The 17,750-nt window shown below is 40.3% G+C and overlaps 1 protein-coding gene across 1 annotated transcript; it reads right to left on the bottom strand.

The window, feature by feature from the left end:
• Positions 1–6,975: 6,975 nt before the first annotated feature.
• sar1b (secretion associated, Ras related GTPase 1B) lies at positions 6,976–17,472 on the bottom strand. Its single transcript, XM_073479112.1, has 7 exons — positions 17,295–17,472; positions 14,289–14,364; positions 10,727–10,846; positions 10,439–10,504; positions 10,123–10,226; positions 9,786–9,917; positions 6,976–8,692 (listed from the first exon to the last, which is right to left on the bottom strand). Exons 2-7 carry the CDS (start codon positions 14,344–14,346, stop codon positions 8,576–8,578), a joined length of 597 nt encoding a protein of 198 aa, XP_073335213.1. The 5' UTR covers positions 14,347–14,364; positions 17,295–17,472; the 3' UTR covers positions 6,976–8,575.
• Positions 17,473–17,750: the final 278 nt, after the last annotated feature.

The following is a 17,750-nucleotide window of genomic DNA, read 5'->3' on the forward strand; positions in this document are numbered from 1 at the left end:
ATTCTGGCAGGCAGCATTGTTCACAGCGGTGGTGAAGGACACATCTCCATGGCCTGTGTACCTTTCCCCTCCGCCTGCTACTATAAATAGCTTCAAGTGTTTTTGCAGTGCGTGTGTGTGTTTGGCGTGTGTGTGTGTGTGTGTGTGTGTGTGTGTGTTACCCTTGCTTTCAGAGATGAGGGATGTTTACCAGACTGTCGATTAAGGGATGGTGAAAGAGACACACAAAGAAAGAAGTGAAAAATACAGGAGAGAACATTAATAATAAGAAAACATGGAGCACAGAAAGAGCGAAAGAGGGAGAGGATGACATAAAAGGGTGATTCACCACACAGGAATAATAACTTACAAACACTTAATACTATCACAAAACTTTTAAGTGGGATTAGATATGTGACGATTTATCTATGCACTGATTAGTCGATGGAGTATTAGACTATTCTCAAAAGCTATTTGTGGTCATTAGGCCAAACATTTGATGATCCCAGCTTCTGCTTTCGGTTTTTCTTGGTCTTATAGTAAAATCTGGGGGGTTTGGACCGTTAGTCGGACAAAAACAACTAATTGAACTATGTAAACCTTTCCCTTGAGAGATTTTTACCGATGTTATATAGATGAAATTGAATTACTTGATCAATAGAGAAAACAAGATTGACTGGCAAAATCAAAATAATCCTCAGGTACAGCGAAACAGCAGGTCTATTTATCTGGCAGCCTGTGGAGCACATCCAGCCCAGAATAAACCTCCGAGTGGCCCAGCATGCATAATACTGTTATATGATTATGGTAACTAACTATACAGTGCATGTGTCCATGTACAGTGTAGTCAAAAAGTCTCAGACCACATTGAAAATCTCTAATCTTGTCATGTAAACCTTGAAATAATTAGTAAGTTTGAGGGTTCAGAAAGTGTTAGAAGTCAAATTGTTTTTGTAGCATCAAATCCTGGCTAAACCAAAGGTTTTTAAAGGGGCAGTGCATGTAACTCTGAAACACTTTACAGAAAATGGAGACAGAGTTGTATCCAAAGCAGGACAGGCAGACCCAAAGTGACCACACCAACAGAAGATCAATACGTAAAGCAATGAGAAAGCAACTTCATCACAGATTTAGAAATTGCTAAATAAAGATATTCAATTAGCAGACGTACTGTCAAAGGAAGGATGTTTTGTAGTCGTCTTAGAGGACAAGTAGCAGTTTCTAAACCACTTCTAAGGAGGTGAAATAAAGCCAAATGTTTGAGGTTAGCTAAGAAATACCAGAATTTCACAGTGGATGACTGAAAAAAGTTATAATTACTTATGAATCCAAGTTGGCATCCAACTGGTTGGCATCTTTGTGGAGAAGGATTCATACTGCAGCCGGACAATGACCCCAGACACACCTCGAAGCTTTGATGATGATTCCTTAAATGTGGTTATCAAACACTTGTGACAAAAATATGTAATATATGTAAAAACGTTAATGTCTAAAGTGACATCAGTGAACTGAAACATTGAACTTCAGCTGAAATGTAAAATCCACCCAAGCATTGTTTTCTGCACAGTTTTTTAAATCCAGAGAGTTTTCACATCAGCTGATAAGACAACATACACGCTGATACCGATATATCTACTGTATGTTAGGCCAATATCGTCCGATGATATCGGTCGGGCTCAAATTCAAAGACCCAAAAAAAGACAGAGGAGTGACTGTCATGGACTCTCCTCCACAGTCATCTGACCTCAACCCCGATGAACGTTTATGGGGGTGCTTGAAGACTAAGCCGAGCATTGTTTGACATCACAAGAAGCTTTGTGGAGCGCCAGCTGTCCATGTCAGCTCAAGTGCATGCTGGCATTAAAGCAAAAGGGGGCCATAAAATACTCTGAAATTCAGGTACATTTTTCAAAGATTATGCCTTTCACTCAGTTTCTCTCATTGTTAAGCTGATATTATCATGCGTGCTGTCAGTGTACAGACAGCATTTATACAAGTTCAAACTTCCAGTCGTTTCTCAGCACAACCAAACTTCTTAAAAGTCAGTAGCAGTCTCATTATTTATCTTTCTTTGATTTGGGCTGATTTTCAGAATCCCTCTGGACTAATTGCAGGGGATTCAGATCACCTGTGCAGCAGGGTGGTGGAGACTGACTCCTGATTGAGGAGTGGAAGCAGCTTGGGGCGTTCCCCTCCCAGCCAGTCATGGTGTGACAACGCCCTTTTTGTGAAGGCTTAAAAGAGGTGGGGAACGGCACCCAGGTGGCTCTCGCCCTCATTCTGAATCTGTCCCTGACTCACTGAGAACCTCGTCCCCTTAGATTGCCACCCAGAAACTCTGGTCTGTTTAGGCCATATTGTGTTTTCTTGGCTGCCCCACGTCATTCTAGTGAGGAAACTGTGTTTATTCCTGAAACCCAAGCCCCTATACACCTTCAGTTTTGACATTTTATTCCCATTTCAGTTTGATTATACCTTGAAGAGGCATTTGTTTATTGGTTTATTGTCCAAGTAGCTGACATTGGGCATCCCCCTGTAGATTTACATGTTTTTTGTTTATGTTTTTATGTAGGTTGGGCTGGCCTGTAAGCATTTTACTGCCAGTACCGCCACAAGTCAAATATAATTTAAAATCTGTAACTTTAAAAGTGTGACAGGAGGGCTTATCTCTCAAGCCATTTCAGGGCAGGACAACGTAAAGCTCTGTTATAATGGGTAATTGGTAAACTGACTATAATAGCTAGTTTTTAAAATAGCTGCATTTTCAGAAGGCCACATGGGATCTGTGGGCGGAACAGTCTGTTCCTCGCTGTATGTTTATACATATTCATTAGACACATTATACTGTAGCTGCTGTTTTAATCATTTAATTGCCTCAGTTTTCATGTACAGTAATGTTTCCATCGTTTGATACGTGATGATGCATGGTGGATGTAAACAGCCACGCTCACAGCATCAGACTATTTTCTCAGTAACAAAGAAGTCCCACGCTTCCTCACCCTATTCATCTGAAGCAAGATTTTGTTTTGAGAAGGTGACAAACAATAAAAGTGTTTATATTAACTCAGTCTCTCTGCGTCTGTGTTTTCTAGGTCAATTTGTTTTCTTTCTTTTTGTGTCTTAATGAATCCCTGTCATCCTCTGTCACAGCCCGACTCAAGGCTAGATACAGAAAGGGAGGCAGTACATGAAATGAAACATAACAAACAAAACTAAAAGAGAGAGGAAATACAAAACAAACTGAACAGGGTGGAAGTCAGTAGAGATGTGATTCAAGTTGTTTGGTTCAAGTCCAAAGTCATTTTTTTCTTGGGCATCGTCTTATTGCCTTTCAAAGGGAGAAAGGGGACTGGAGGACACTGATGAATTTCCAGCCTTCAATTGTGCAAAGGCTGTAAATGTATCAGTGTGCTGGAGCCCCCTCTTATTCATCTGCATTTTTCTGGACGATGCGCAGTAAACCCTGTTTCTGATGTTTTCTGTTTAGTTGCCGTTATTTGATAATCTTAAACCAGGACTCCAGCACCGAGAGGCTAGTAAGACTGTGAGCAGAGGGCCCGTGGGCCTCATATGTTAAATTGTCCTGTAATTGAATTTTCTTCTTCATCTCAGGATCATTTTATCAAACCGTACATTCACCTGATTTATAAGAATGGCTTCAGCTGAATATAGCTGCACTCGCAACATTCAATACATAAATTGAAAGTGTGAGGGCTTCAGCTCCCGGGGGGGAATTCTTTATGTCCCATTCAAGCACTATAAATAAAAGGTATTGATGTAGATTTTCACTTACTCACATTTCTAGGAATGATCTTTAGCCACAGTTGCAATGGTCTATAGGGATGGGAGTGTTGGTCTCAGTCTGTCTGATGGTCCACCACGTCCAGACTGAAATATCCCAACGACTGCTGGACGGATTTAGATGAAAATCTGTACAGGTATTTCTTTGAATTTGGAGATTCTCTGACTTCTCCTCCATCGGCATGTTGGAGCCATTTAAAAATTGCCTGTCCAGGGACATCATCAGACCGTCCACCAGGCCAAGGGGCTCTAACCTTGGACGCTCAAGGTTCCACGATCCCCTCAGACCCATCAGCCTCTTCAACAACTGCATTTTCCACATTCACACAGATAATATGAAGTCTGTCCAGATTGCGCTTCAGCCAGAACGGCAACAGGGGTCGCAAACTCGTTCCGACTCCCACTGCCAAAGTCTTGACCTCAAACCGAACCCGGAGCCCCAGGAGACAGGGGGGAAAGATGCAGGAGCAGCTCAGAGAAAGAAACATCACAGTGGGGGTGTTTGGGCATCTGCTGCTGGCTGCTGGCCTGGCTGTCTTCTCCCTGCTGCTAGCTGTGGGAGTCTGTGTGACAGACATCCATACTGGAGAGGGCTGTAATGTGCATGGGAAAGACGTGGATGGCTTTATATACATATGGAAGAGATTTTCAAAGTGGCAGGCGGACCTCCCCGGGGGGGGCTCCAGACAGTTTCAGGAGAGGTTCAGTCGAATGGAAATTGGGAAATCGAACAAAATTCCAATTTCTACATAATGTGGCTTTAAGGAGATACAGTAGTTTGGGAGAATTTTACAGTTTTTCTGCTTTCTGAGAGGCAAAAACTAATAAATGCAGTAGGAGAGTCCTTCTTGATGTATTTGGTGTAGTCTGACAGCAATATTAGGTTATCTTGGCTCAGTTGTTAAGTTTCTATGTGATCAAATAACATAATCATGATCTCATAGACATCCAACAATAGAGTGAAACTAAGCAAGTTTTTTTTTTGAGCTCACAGTCTCATAAAAACCCCTCGCTGATGAGATAATCTGGTGCGAAAGAAAGGAGCTATAAAGGCTTTGTTAGTATTACTGCATGTGACCTAAAAATAGTGTTCTGCTTTTTACAAACTAGTTCTGAGTAACATACATATTGCTGATAATATATGTATAAAAATATACATTTCAGAAAGTGATTTCCTAACTTTCTGCTGTTTTGTCTGTATGAAAATCAGCTTGCAGAGACAGTCCACTGCAGATTTCATGTTACAGCAGAGTTTGACACAAGTCAGCTGGTGCTCCATGTGATGCATTCAGGTACCCTTCAACATTCAAGTACGTAGAGTGGCTGTACAATATTATTGCTTGCACAGGTTTTGTCACTGGAAAAGGAAATCTAAAGAGAAAAACAGTGACACCACCTGACATATCAGCTGTATTACTGTGTTTGTTGCATTACTGCATTTTTCTGTGAATGTCTGTCTGGAACTTAATCTAAATACAACACGCACGAGGCACTTAAGATTAACAGCTGAGATAAAAAACAAAATGCTATGATCCTTTCAGTCAGCGGTACACCTGTGACAGATTTGATCTTCTCAGCAATTTGTGCAGCACGCCTAAAAATACACTTTTCCATGTCATGTGCACCACCCAGTGGCCTGATAGTACAGTGATTGTATTGAGGCTAATTTATATGGTGCCAATATGCTTTTTACATAACCTCCAGTTAACTGTCTGCACATGCTGCTGCGTCATCCTGCCCCATTTACAAGCTGTCTTTATGTAGATTTACCAATGTCAGATATAAACAAATATATTCATCTCACCCAGTTGTGGAAGGTAACTAAGTACATTTACTCGAGCATCGTACTTGTGTAGACTTTTCAGTTACTTATACTTGAGGATTTTCATGTAATGCTAATTTTTTTTCACAACTACACTATATTTTGACAGGAAATATTGTCTTATTTGACATCTGATGTTACTTTTCAGATTAAAATGATACATTCATGCAAAATACAACACATCATTGGAGATTAACCCATTGCTTTCCAACATTTTTGGCTTGTGACCTCTTACAAAAAAAGCTGTGTATAAGTTGTTACCCCATGTCACTTTTCAGATGTTATTTGTACCAACTCAAACGATTTCCTGTCCCAATTAGTCAAATGGTTTAACTTAAGTAAAGAGGACAAACTCCATTATTCCACAACAAAAACCAGGATTAATGAAGAACCCAAACGTCAGTACATAGTTGTGTTGCAGAACCTGGACTTGGATGAGCCGGCATCGATGCATCAGTATCAACAATCTAACGTACAAGGTACAATAATAAACATGTCACTGGGGTATTTTTACTTTTAATACATTTTGCAATAATAATAGGTAAATTAGTTAAACTTAAGTGTTTAGAATCCTGTTATAAACAATTATAAGACACTTATAAGGCTTGTATTAACATATATAAACTGTTAAGTTTCTTATAAGTGCTTATAAATGTTTTATAATCCAACAATAATCATCTTCAGCTTCATCTTGACCAGCTGCAACAGTTAAATAAGCTTGATGCATCAATATTAACAATCCAATATCGTATGTGGAATAGTAATATTATATATCACAGGGGTATTTTTAGTTTTAATACTTCTGGCTGAAATCATCTATAGTGTCATATTATTATATTGTTGTAGTGGTACTTAAGTGGTTAACAGTAACGCTTTATATTAAGGTCCTTTTAATAAGTCTGAGTTAAAAGGTAATAAGACACTTAGTTGCATAATAAAGGATTTATTCATCTCGATAAGGCATTGTTCTCGCTTTAGCTACTAATAAATGCATAATTAAGTACATATTAATCTTAATAAAGCAACAAAAAGCTTATTGAATGTTTTACTGACATAATAGGCAAGTTAGTTAAACTCAAAAGTATTTCAAACAATTTTAAGAAATTTATAAGGCTTTTATTAACATTCTTAAGCATGTGTAAACTGTTAAGTTTCTTAAAATTGCTGTTAAAAGTGTCTTATCATCTAACAATAACTGTGTTCATGATGCTATTGTTAACATTTATATAGACTTAATGTTAATAAGCATCTTATAAGGGTCTTATCACCTATTAAGGACCTTAATATGAAGCCTCACCAAAGGAACTGAATATTTACTACCTAATATGAACAAAGAAAATCGACCAAAAAGAAAAATCAGTCTGCATTGTGGATCAATGTTAAAGCCTGTTATTCATTGAAAACATTTATTACATTTTTTTATGATGCAAACAACAGCGAGAGTCCCACCCTGGTTGGAACAGCTCATCACGTAGTCATGAGGGAATGAAAGAGACACAAAGGGACGGGGACAGAAAAAAAAAAAGTGTATTAAGCGCAATTCCATTGTTTCCGTTAAAAAAAACAAAACAAAATGACAATCAGCTCTCATTGTAAATTTTGGCATCTTTTCCCCTCCTATTGAACTCTCTGGAATATTGGTCATTAAAAATCAAAAGAACAAGGCATGCATAATAGTTTCTGGTAATGCACATAGATCAAAGGATACCACTCATAAATACAAAATCCATGTACGATGTTCATGTACATTTCATATATATATGGTCCCTTTCTTAGAGGCGTCTGAGGCCAATCTACCTGCTCACGCTGCGGGACTGCGTCTTCCGCTATCTACGCTTGGTCACTAGATTCACCCTGTAAAAAAGGTCTGCGCTGGAAAATACATCGATAGGATGGACTTCGAATATTGATGATTACTAGATGTTACAACCATCTGGTCATTCCTCCCTTCATCTCTTACTGCATGTTTTTATCCCATTTTTCTCAAAGTTTCATTCACTTAAATAGTTTCATTTGCACCCCCTGACCATTGTGCTATCTACATGATTTCGTGAAAACTCGCCTGGGTTATAGCCAGTATTATTTTCTATTAAAAATCTTCTCCCATCTGCTATACTACCACCCCATGCTAGTCTTTAAAAAAAAAAAAAGGGGAGGAACCGGCAGACTACTTGGATCCATTCAATGCTACTGTGCCCACGAGATGGAAGTCTGGAACAGAGAGATTTTAACTTCCAAGTAACCTGAAGAAAATGATTTAATTTCTGATACGCTAAGTTAAATGCACTGGTCCATTTTAATAAATGGGTGAGACAGCCATGCGTCTATAGTGAAGGCTGTATACGTGGCCACACATTTTATTTACTGAAATGTAAAGAAAAAAAAAAACCAAGACAAACCAAAACGCATTGATTAAATACAATGTGGAATGAATGTCTTTACTGTTAAAAAAGTGTACTGCAATGTATACAACTATGTCGCGCTCTCTCTCATTGCTCAAAAATGAGTTGAAGAGGGGTAAGAGGCATCAGGGATTGTTGATATACCAATGGAATCATATACAGATTTACAGTTATAATGCATCTATCATCACACTCAACAGATGGCAGGAAGGGAGGGGGAGCAAACGACAGACACAATATAGAAAAGATCATCCGTTTGAATTTGAAACACCCTTTGCTGTGGTACCAATGCTATGTTACTCTCTTAGAAAAAGACAGATGGAAACGAGTGTGTGTGTCTCTGTGTTTACAGGTATGAATTCTGTAAGTGCGGAACCAAATGTTCGACCAATAAAAGTCTATTGGGATCAAGTTGTACTGGTTTCTCTGAAGGTGGAGGCAGACTTGTTTAACCAAACATGGGGCTGAGTATGATGGTACTGGTGGCAACGGTGGGCGTCTTGAGTGGTTGGGTTTAGCGCCCCCCTCCTGATGGTGGTGGTGGTGGTGTCGGTGTCGGGGCTCGGCGGCTTTAGTCGATGTACTGGGAGAGCCAGCGGAAGCCTTCGCCGTAACCCTGCCTCTTCAACACACTGCACATGAACACCTCCAGTGGTCTCGTGTTCAGCTCCTTCATGGGAATGTTGCCCTGAGAGAAAAGCAGGCAAAGTCACACTAAATCCACTTTCTTCTTTTTTTTTTCCTGAGAAAATTAATACAGAAACCAATAACCTTTTCTGCCTTAATCAGGGACTTTGCTGATTTTCCACCAGCTTTGTATCACTACAATGTTGCAACGTGCAACTCAACAATCCCACCATTTTGCCAGCGCCCAGAGCTCTGCATTTTTTGTTGTGATGTCCGTATCCACAGAAACAAACAGTATAGAGCAATCTCTCCCTCTCAGTGAGGGTGGTCTCGTCAAACTGTTTAAACTAGGCAGTGCTGATAAACTATAAACCACGATTCTGTAACTACACTGCCTATTTTTTGCCTCAGATGCTTTCAAAAACATGCTGTAGCATCCTGTTAAGCTACATTAGAGAAAGTTTGTCGAATGAAAGAGGCATTGTATTGTTCCTGTAGCACCAATGCTAACATTTTGTACATCTTTCTAACAGATAGACAGCCCAGTTTATATGAGAGCCATGTTTCCAGCGATTCAATACCTCTTTAACTACTAGGCAATGTCAGATTGACTCTCGTTATCAAAACGTATAAAACAGATGTCAACTCTTGCATCCAAGAAGTAAAAGAGGCATGATGTGTAACAACAGTGTCGGCATTGGGTGTGACATTTTACCTACCTACCAGACAGCGCTTCTCTAAACAATGACGTAACATGGCAATAACAATCATTTACAATCCCTGTTATATGCCCGTTGATCTTGTCCTCTGCTCGGAGGTTAAAATGCCCCCAGACATCACCGTCTTCTCAATTTGCAGACATTTTGTCCTGCTATTCTTCTTCGAGGTAGCTTTGAGGTAGATTCGGCTCGGTTATTAACTCTGCTGATGGCTCAGAGGCAGAACAATAACGGTCCCCCGTGCCGTCTTTGTGCAACATTCCCACATTGGACAGGCTGTATTATTTCTCTGGTCTAGTCAGGGCAACAGTTAAAGGTGATATTTCTTTTCTTTTTTTTGCTTTACATACCTGACTGACCTAAAATCCTTACAATCAGATACCCAACAAGTGGTAGAACGTACCGTCCCGACAGATACGTAATGCGTCTACTCACCTTGCCTATTGTCTGTCCGTACAATCCAAACAATTCCCTCAGCTTCTCCTCGCTGATGGCCTCTGGTCTGTCGATCTTGTTGCCCAGGATCAGGATAGGCACGTTTCCGATCGTCTCATCTGTCATTAATGCCTGGGAAAGTAGACGATATATCACTAGGCATTACTTTCATTTGAAAAACAACTGGTGCCATACAGGAATGATTCTGTGAGTACGTAATTTACTTTTGGGATATCTCTATGAACTTGAATTGGACTGAGCTATATATATGTAAGTGGTAAAGAGCCAGATCAAAAACACAACTCTACCATCTCGCAGTGAGCTAGCAGGTACTCACATCAAGTTCTGCTTTTGATTCCATCAATCTGGTCAGGTCTGCACAATCCACAAGGAAGACGATGCCATTGATGGCAGGGAGGTAGTTTTTCCACACTCTGCGGGCTGTTTAAACCAACACACAAACACAAACATGAAGGTCAGTCCCGTTTGATTACAGTGTCACCTCTGTTAAATATCATATTGGTAGTATTCGTAGTAAGAGGGGGAAAAAAATGCCTTTGTGTCTCACTCATTTTATTTCCAGATCATACCAGCAGAGAAAAAAGCATTAGTTAGAGCTTCACCAACACAGTGACCAATAAACAAAAACATACCTTGTGCGTGGCCTCCAAGGTCGAAGGTGGTGAAAGTCATGCCAGCAATCGTCAGCTCTTCCGAGGCTGGAGGATGAAAGAAAACGATCAGAAACAAATCTGAAAAGTCAGGCAGCTCAAAAATCGCCGGCAGACAACAACTGAGTGAATATATAATCAACCTTTGTATTACTTAAACAGTTGTTTGTCTTAAAATGGCAAGATAATTATCTGTGTTGTTTTTGTTTTACAGCTCATGAGCGAGCATGTGTGAATGTGCATGTGTTTGAGAGAGAACCACCAACTCACTTGGATGTAAAGTTGGCACATGCTGTCCCAATCTGTCATCTTTGAGCATGTGCAGTAGCGTCGTTTTGCCAGCATTGTCCAGGCCAAGGAATACTAACTTGCCGGATTTCTTGTACAGTCCTGAAACAAAGCCAGAAGTATTTCAGACTGCAAGTCTGGACACAACAACTGTTTTTTTTTTTTTAATTCAGACTGCATCACACTACACGATGCTTTGTCTTTGAACATTTCGCACCTGAGGAAACGTCACCACGTGTGAAGTCTGGTGAAGTCTGTTACATCAGCGATGGCGTTGTGACACTTATCCCGCCCCCTACCCCCAAAAGCCAATCATCTGCTTCATAACAGCCAAACCGGGAAACATATCAGCCAATCATGTTGTTGCACTGACGCCAGCACACAGTTGAGATTCACAACAGTTTCAGCCAATTTGATGCGGCTGCGGACGGACTCCTAATAAGCACTGAAGAGGAGGATATCACACTAATGTACAGTGTTATCCTGTTGAAAGGTGAGGTTATTCATATATTCGACATTAAACTTGCATTTGTTCAAGTGCTCGAGTGGGATGAGCTGACTGAGTCCCGTCGAGGCACTCTGTATTGAGCCAGAACATGTCGGTGTTGCACATGTGTTGTGGAAACAAAACCTGTGCTAACAGCGTTTTAAGCCTTATTTTTGGGTAAATTCACGAAACCCTTTAAGTATTTTTTTTAATTTTATTTTATTATTTGACTGGTGATTCTATACATGCAGTTGTTATGTCACGGTGACCACTGAAGCTGAAGTTATGGCTCTCTCCCAATTCGTTTAGATAGGGGCTTGGTCTTGTTAGGCCAAAATAACGGCCTGAAGACGCTGCCAAAAAAATTGCCAAGTGGAAAGACTTCCCTAAAAAGGACTTGGATGAAGGTCTGTCATGGCTTAAAAAACAATCTTCAAAGCACGAAGATGAACATCGACAAACGAATTGCCAAGCTCAGACTTGTTCTCAGTCATGCATTGGATAATTAATTCACACATATAAATAGTTTCTTTGATGCATGATGAAAACACGCACAGGTGGCTGTCTCTGCTCGACATTATCAGTGTTAGATGAAACAAAAAGTGGAACTACTCTTGCCCAAGTTAAGCCACATTCTCGCATCTTCTATTGTGTGAAGCTGTAAAAAATACAAATCAAAAAAAGTGTTTTCTGCTCCAAAATGGAAAAAGGTACATTGTTTTACTCTAATTGTTGTTTCTCTTAGGTGTACTGACTGAATACAGGAGAAAGGGTGCAACTTTGGTTACTCCTTTACTTTCCTGACAAGAATGCAAGGCATTGTGTTTAGCCACCGAGTCAGTGTAGTTATACCCAGCGGATTTGTGAAATTTCTAACTGTGTCAGCTCTACTAGACGTCACCATTACAAAGAGCAGCACTATGATACCTGTCTGACAGGAAGAACAGGAGCGACTGCTTCACAGGAGCATGGCTAGCCCAGAAACTATAACAGTACATGTTGAGTAGAGGAGCAGCTGATACATAAGACAAGACTTTAACAGATTTTTTTTTTTATATGGACACACCTATCACATTTAAAAAGGAGAAAAGTCACGTAATGTTTCTGAGAGACATTTGTTGTGTTCCCTTCATGTTCTCATAACATTATGGTTGGGCAATTTTTCTGTTCTGATCGCCTCAGGTCGAGGCAGTATTTATGAGCTGTGAAAAAATGTTACACTAGTTTCGACGTCTGACAACAGAAAAAGAAAACTATGTTGTGAATTGACTGCATCAAAACACAATATATGTACTCCCTTTCAAACATGACAAACTGTGTTGAGAGGAAGTCAACTGTCATGCATACGTATGCTTTCACAGATGAAGTTCACGCTTCAGAGATGTGAGCTGGTGCTGCAATAAATAGACCTGTAGCAAAAAGATAGAGGAGTTTCAGGGGTTAACCGTAAGACTGTCTCTCCTGACAGAAACTTGCCTCTGTGTTATTCTCACTTCACACATTAAAACAGCTCTTTTGATGGGCACGTTGCTAGCAATTAAACTTATTCTCATACACTGGAAGACACCAACTCCACCACGCTTTAGATAAATGGTTGCATGAACTTGTTTCGGTTATTTACATGGAGAAACTGCGATTTAATACTTGAAAAAACAACGTAAAAGTTTGTGGGTTTGGTCAGACGGGACATAGCTCTTGTCCAGATTAGGAAATGGAAAGGGGATCGTAAACAGGCTGTTTTAAATTAAGGAGCAGAGTCACTTGTGCTGATCGAAGTTGATCATCACCACCACACAGACATGCCACTCCACCAGAAACATCTACTGTGAACTTAGATTTTATTTTCTACAACAATTTAGTTCATTAATATGGGCAGGAAGAAAAACTATGAACATCTCTTCAGTTGTTAATAGTGGGTCAGGTCACCAACCAGCACAAGACAACATTACATATGCCATTTGGTAGATGCTTTTAGCAGAACCACTTTACAGGAACATGAGCAGCATGTGTGGCCCCACTGGGAGTCAAGCTCATAAGCCAGCTCGTTTTGGCGCTCTAGTCATGGAGCTATCAAGGTTGTTTAATGCCAACAGGAGCATGTGAAGGAACGGTGGTCAGTGATGATAGTGATTCATTCACTTCTTACACCATGATTAGAAAGTCGTCAGTGTGAAATGACCTTGCAATGTCTCTGATTATGAAATAACCGAATGAGTTTTGCCCAACAAGGGCTTTATTCTAGGACGCCCATTAACATCAGGCGGAGCGACTGCCGATGAACACTATACGTTCAGCTAACTCTGAAAAAAAGGGTGTTTGACAGCAACGTAAAGCGCTAAAACATTTCAAAACATAGCGTACACTTAAACGGCTACATATTTTTTAGGTGGGACTTATTTAAGGTGGCTAAACTACATCTTGCTGGCGGTATGGTTTGAGCAGTACTCTGCCCCGCTTCCTGCCGCACTACTCGCTTCTCCACAGAGGCGGAGAGCTGACGGTCATCTACTGCAGGTAACAGTACTGATTGTACCGACCAGGGTTAAGTATCTCATACAACCCCACATGAAAAGACCCCAACTATCACTTTAAGGGGTGGTGCCCCCTTAACTGTATTTGCATGAAAAACAACACTTGTAGAAAAAACCTTGCTTCTTCCATGAACTACTAACAGAACAGGGATGGATTTCTAGGAACAAAGCTGACCATTGTGCAGAAGACTGTTAACCCAGCTGAACATTTTAGGACTGACGTGCAGGACGGACCAGTAGTTTAAACAACTAAAGTTGTTCTTGTGATAACTGGAGACATTAATCAATCAAATTACACTCAGACTAAATCCTCCCTCATATTACCAGCACCGATCACCACGTTACACAACACTTTTAAAAATAGCTTTGTGTTTCACACTACAGCCACACTGTTTTGATTCATAAACTTAACTTAAAATACTAAAGCAGCCAAAAACTGTTCGCAATAATCTGTTGAAGCTTTAAACACCAGATTATTATGCGTTAGCGTGTGTGTGTGTGTGTGTGTGTGTTCAGCAGTACTCACCTAAGAACTGTAGTGCACTACTGAAACTGCTATAAATCCAATCAAATATGAATGACATATCCGGAGCTGTTGAATCCTGAAAAACAAGAAATGGAGGAAAAAAATCAGCGGTAAGAATACATGACTACACACAGAAGGAGAAATAAAAGAGCTGGGAAGAACAAAAGCGTTATTTTGACTTTAGCATCCATAATTATCATATGCCGCATGAGCAAAATTGAAGCGAGACCACGTGACAAAATGTCCTAAAACAAGTCCTTCTATAACATTTGGGCCTTAACCCATCGCTTCCCCACTGAATACTCATCAAATTCAGTTTACGGAGCCTCTGTTCCTGCTGACAGAGAGGTTTTAGCTACATTTTGGAAATAAATAAATGTCAGGAGGAGTGTTTACAGGAGGAGACTTTGTAGGGAATTTGGACAGCCGTGTTAACACGGTATCCTTCATCTCCAGCATGAACAGTTTTCACAATAGCGGACAGGGAACACTTGTAAAATCTCTGAAACTGCAAGTTGTTTATGTTTTCATGATGCTCCACAGATCACATGCTTTAAAACGCTGGACAGTAAGGAAAGCTGGATGTCATGTGTATTTTTGAGATTAAACATCTTGATCAGAGCATAAATATAAAGATAAACTGGCAACTTCCGAACAAATTCAGTTACTTTGTGATCTATGGATGAGGATACTGTCTTTTAACAGTAACTGTTATTTACGTAAAAAAAAAAAACACATCCAGATTTATTCCTAAGACCTCCAGGGGGAAAATACCAAGAGACAAACAGACCCAGTTGAAAGTATCAGGAGACTGACAGTATGATCAATAGGAACCAATCAGGAGCCCTCACCACAAACCCGAGGCACTCAGTCTCTACATATGCACTGCTTGCACCTATCAAACAGATACTGGCAACTAGTGATAAGAACAATGATTGGCTTTCTACAGCCAATGATAAGCTTGTCCCAGTAGGAGTCTTTGGACAGCAGGACTGGAGATTCAGAGCACTGATCACATACCATCTGACAGCTCCTTAACAGGCAACACGAGGGTTTTGTTCAACAAAACCCATCGGCAAGGGCCTCGGATATGAAGCCTAGTCTTAGCCTTTCCTGATAAACTAGTCAGATTGTATTTCAATCAAAACAAAAAGGATCTGCGATAAGACCATCTGTATCTGTGTGAAATCAACAGTTCTTGCTGTTTCTGGGTAAAATAAACTCTAGTGTTCATTTGTTATTGTAGTTCACACAGGCTTCTCGTTATCCTCCTTTTAAGTGGCATGTGATCAAATGTTTCATAAACGGTTATGAAAATCTGAGAAAAGGAGAAACCTTATCCCTTTGAACCCACATTTGCTTGCAACATTAGACACACGCACACTGTGACTATTGCCGAGGCATCAGCATCAGGTAAGCTGATGTTGACCTCTAGCCCCACTTACGTAACATGCAAACAACTCAAGGGCTAAAGTATAAGGCAGCCAAGGTTCAAGACCACGCAAACACAGCTGAACTACACGTCAGCTGCCGTGACACTCCAGTCCCGTATGCTCCCACGCCTGCAACCTATTGGCCACTATGACGTTGTGGGCTGGCATTACAGAGTCCCGACGCTCCCACGTGTGGCGTGATGCAGCTGTGAATGGGAAACAGTTTGACAATATCTGACAACAACCACGGGGGAAAATACGAGTTCATACAGATCCGATATAATACACGTGAGCAAACTAAACTGTGCATGGCGATGGCAAAGCCTGACTGAAAGCAGGAGCCTTAACCTGTTTCACTTTTGGTTGTTGCTGACATGGTTTAACAGTGCAAACTCATCAACAAGCATGACCGGCCACATGTAAGAGACAGTAATGTACTGTGTGACCCAAACTGTTAGTTTGCAAGGTGAAAATCATGAGAAGGATTTAGTTAGAAATGCTCTAAGATCTAAACTCGACATCAGTGAGACATCTGTTGTGAGTTAAATCTCTCACATGGGTTAATGACCATTATTTCAAATGAACTCTTTCAGCACAGGACTATTTATGGCTGAACAGGAGTGTGCTTACTCAAAAATCACCAAGCTACATGTTTTGACATTTTTTTCCTGTACCTATCCTCTAAACTAATGCCTCAGTTGTCTTTCAACAACTTGAAATAGTTCCCAAAACTCAAATACGGAAGAAAATAGGTTAACTACACAAACATCTCAGGCTCAGTTTTCAAATGCACACGATCAAGTAATAGTTGGACACATTTTTCCTTGAGGTTTCTGTCTATTAATTCCTACATAATATAATACTCCAGGCAGGTGTTTTTAATCCGCAGATTTAATCGGGAAATTTGTGAATCCATTATAAAGTGAAAGACGCCGGATGCGGCTTGACACGGCTGTCAAAAAAAAAACAGTCCACTGTCAACGTAGCAGCAAAGTTAGCTAACCTTTACCTCCGCGGCTAACGTTACATGGATGATTTGTCTCCGACAGGTTCCGCGCAGGCAAAAAACATCCCCAAAAGGTCTAAATATCAGAATAACAACGAGTCAAATCAAAGTCATAAATATAAGTCAAGTGTAATTTCTTAAAAAAGCTTGGGTGAGGCCGGCTAGTTAGTAACGCTAGGCTGGCTAGCAGGAAGCCAGTAGCTACGTGTCATATTCTCCTAAAGGCGACGTTGCATCGAGGGGTTACAGGCTACGTTAGCTAACCAGCAGTTAGCTTAGTAAATACTTCACTAATAACAGCAGGTACTCGTAATAGTGCGAGTGTTTTCCCCTCCAGAAAAAAAAATAGAAATGTTAAAATATATATAAACAGCGGGTCAACTTCAGTTTTTAATCCAACTCCAGGTTTTTTTTTTTAAGATAGTAAGGAGTTAGCCAACTTGGTGTTAGCAATGCTAACGTAGCATCCGTTCGGGAGCCGGGGACAATTTGCTAGCCGAGATGCCGACCGTTCACACAAGACTCTTTTTCACATCGTTGTTGAGAAAATGATTCAGAAAAACTCACCCGTTATTTACGTGTAGAGTAATTTACCGATTGTGTTCGCTCTTGTAGTCATGTAAATCGGTCTCCCGGTCGAAAAATAGAGAGCCTGCGAAATGCCAGGTCTTCCTCTCCTTTTTCGTGTTTTGTTGCTCAGCCACGACACTGCAATGGCTGTCCAACAACTCCCCTAAACTCTGCCCAGCCGCTTCCTGTTTATGTTTCACAGTCATCTTTCCGGCAGGTGAACTGAACCAAGCCGATGGTCAAGTTTTGTTCTTATTTTACAATTTCCACACATATCTTTTTTTTTTTTAATGCAATATTTTTATTAAGGTTGCTTTGTTACTTTTATATAAGCCGTGAAACCATAAACAACAAAACGCCCACAGATTGTTAGAGTATAATATTTGCTGTCAAACCTGTGAAATCATAAAAATAAAAATAAAAATCTTGTTAAATTTTACTTTTTGTGGATGG

Source organism: Pagrus major, chromosome 13 (genome assembly GCF_040436345.1).
Source record: "Pagrus major chromosome 13, Pma_NU_1.0".
Taxonomy (NCBI): domain Eukaryota; kingdom Metazoa; phylum Chordata; class Actinopteri; order Spariformes; family Sparidae; genus Pagrus; species Pagrus major.

What these genes read in the sequence shown, in the direction of transcription:
- sar1b (XM_073479112.1), bottom strand. Translation starts at nt 14,346, where the DNA reads ATGTCATTCATATTTGATTGGATTTATAGCAGTTTCAGTAGTGCACTA. An exon ending in TGTGCCAACTTTACATCCAA is followed by an intron (nt 10,505 to 10,726) that starts GTGAGTTGGTGG and finishes TTCATCCTCCAG; the next exon opens with CCTCGGAAGAGCTGACGATT. An exon ending in ACGGACAGACAATAGGCAAG is followed by an intron (nt 8,693 to 9,785) that starts GTGAGTAGACGC and finishes CTTTTCTCTCAG; the next exon opens with GGCAACATTCCCATGAAGGA.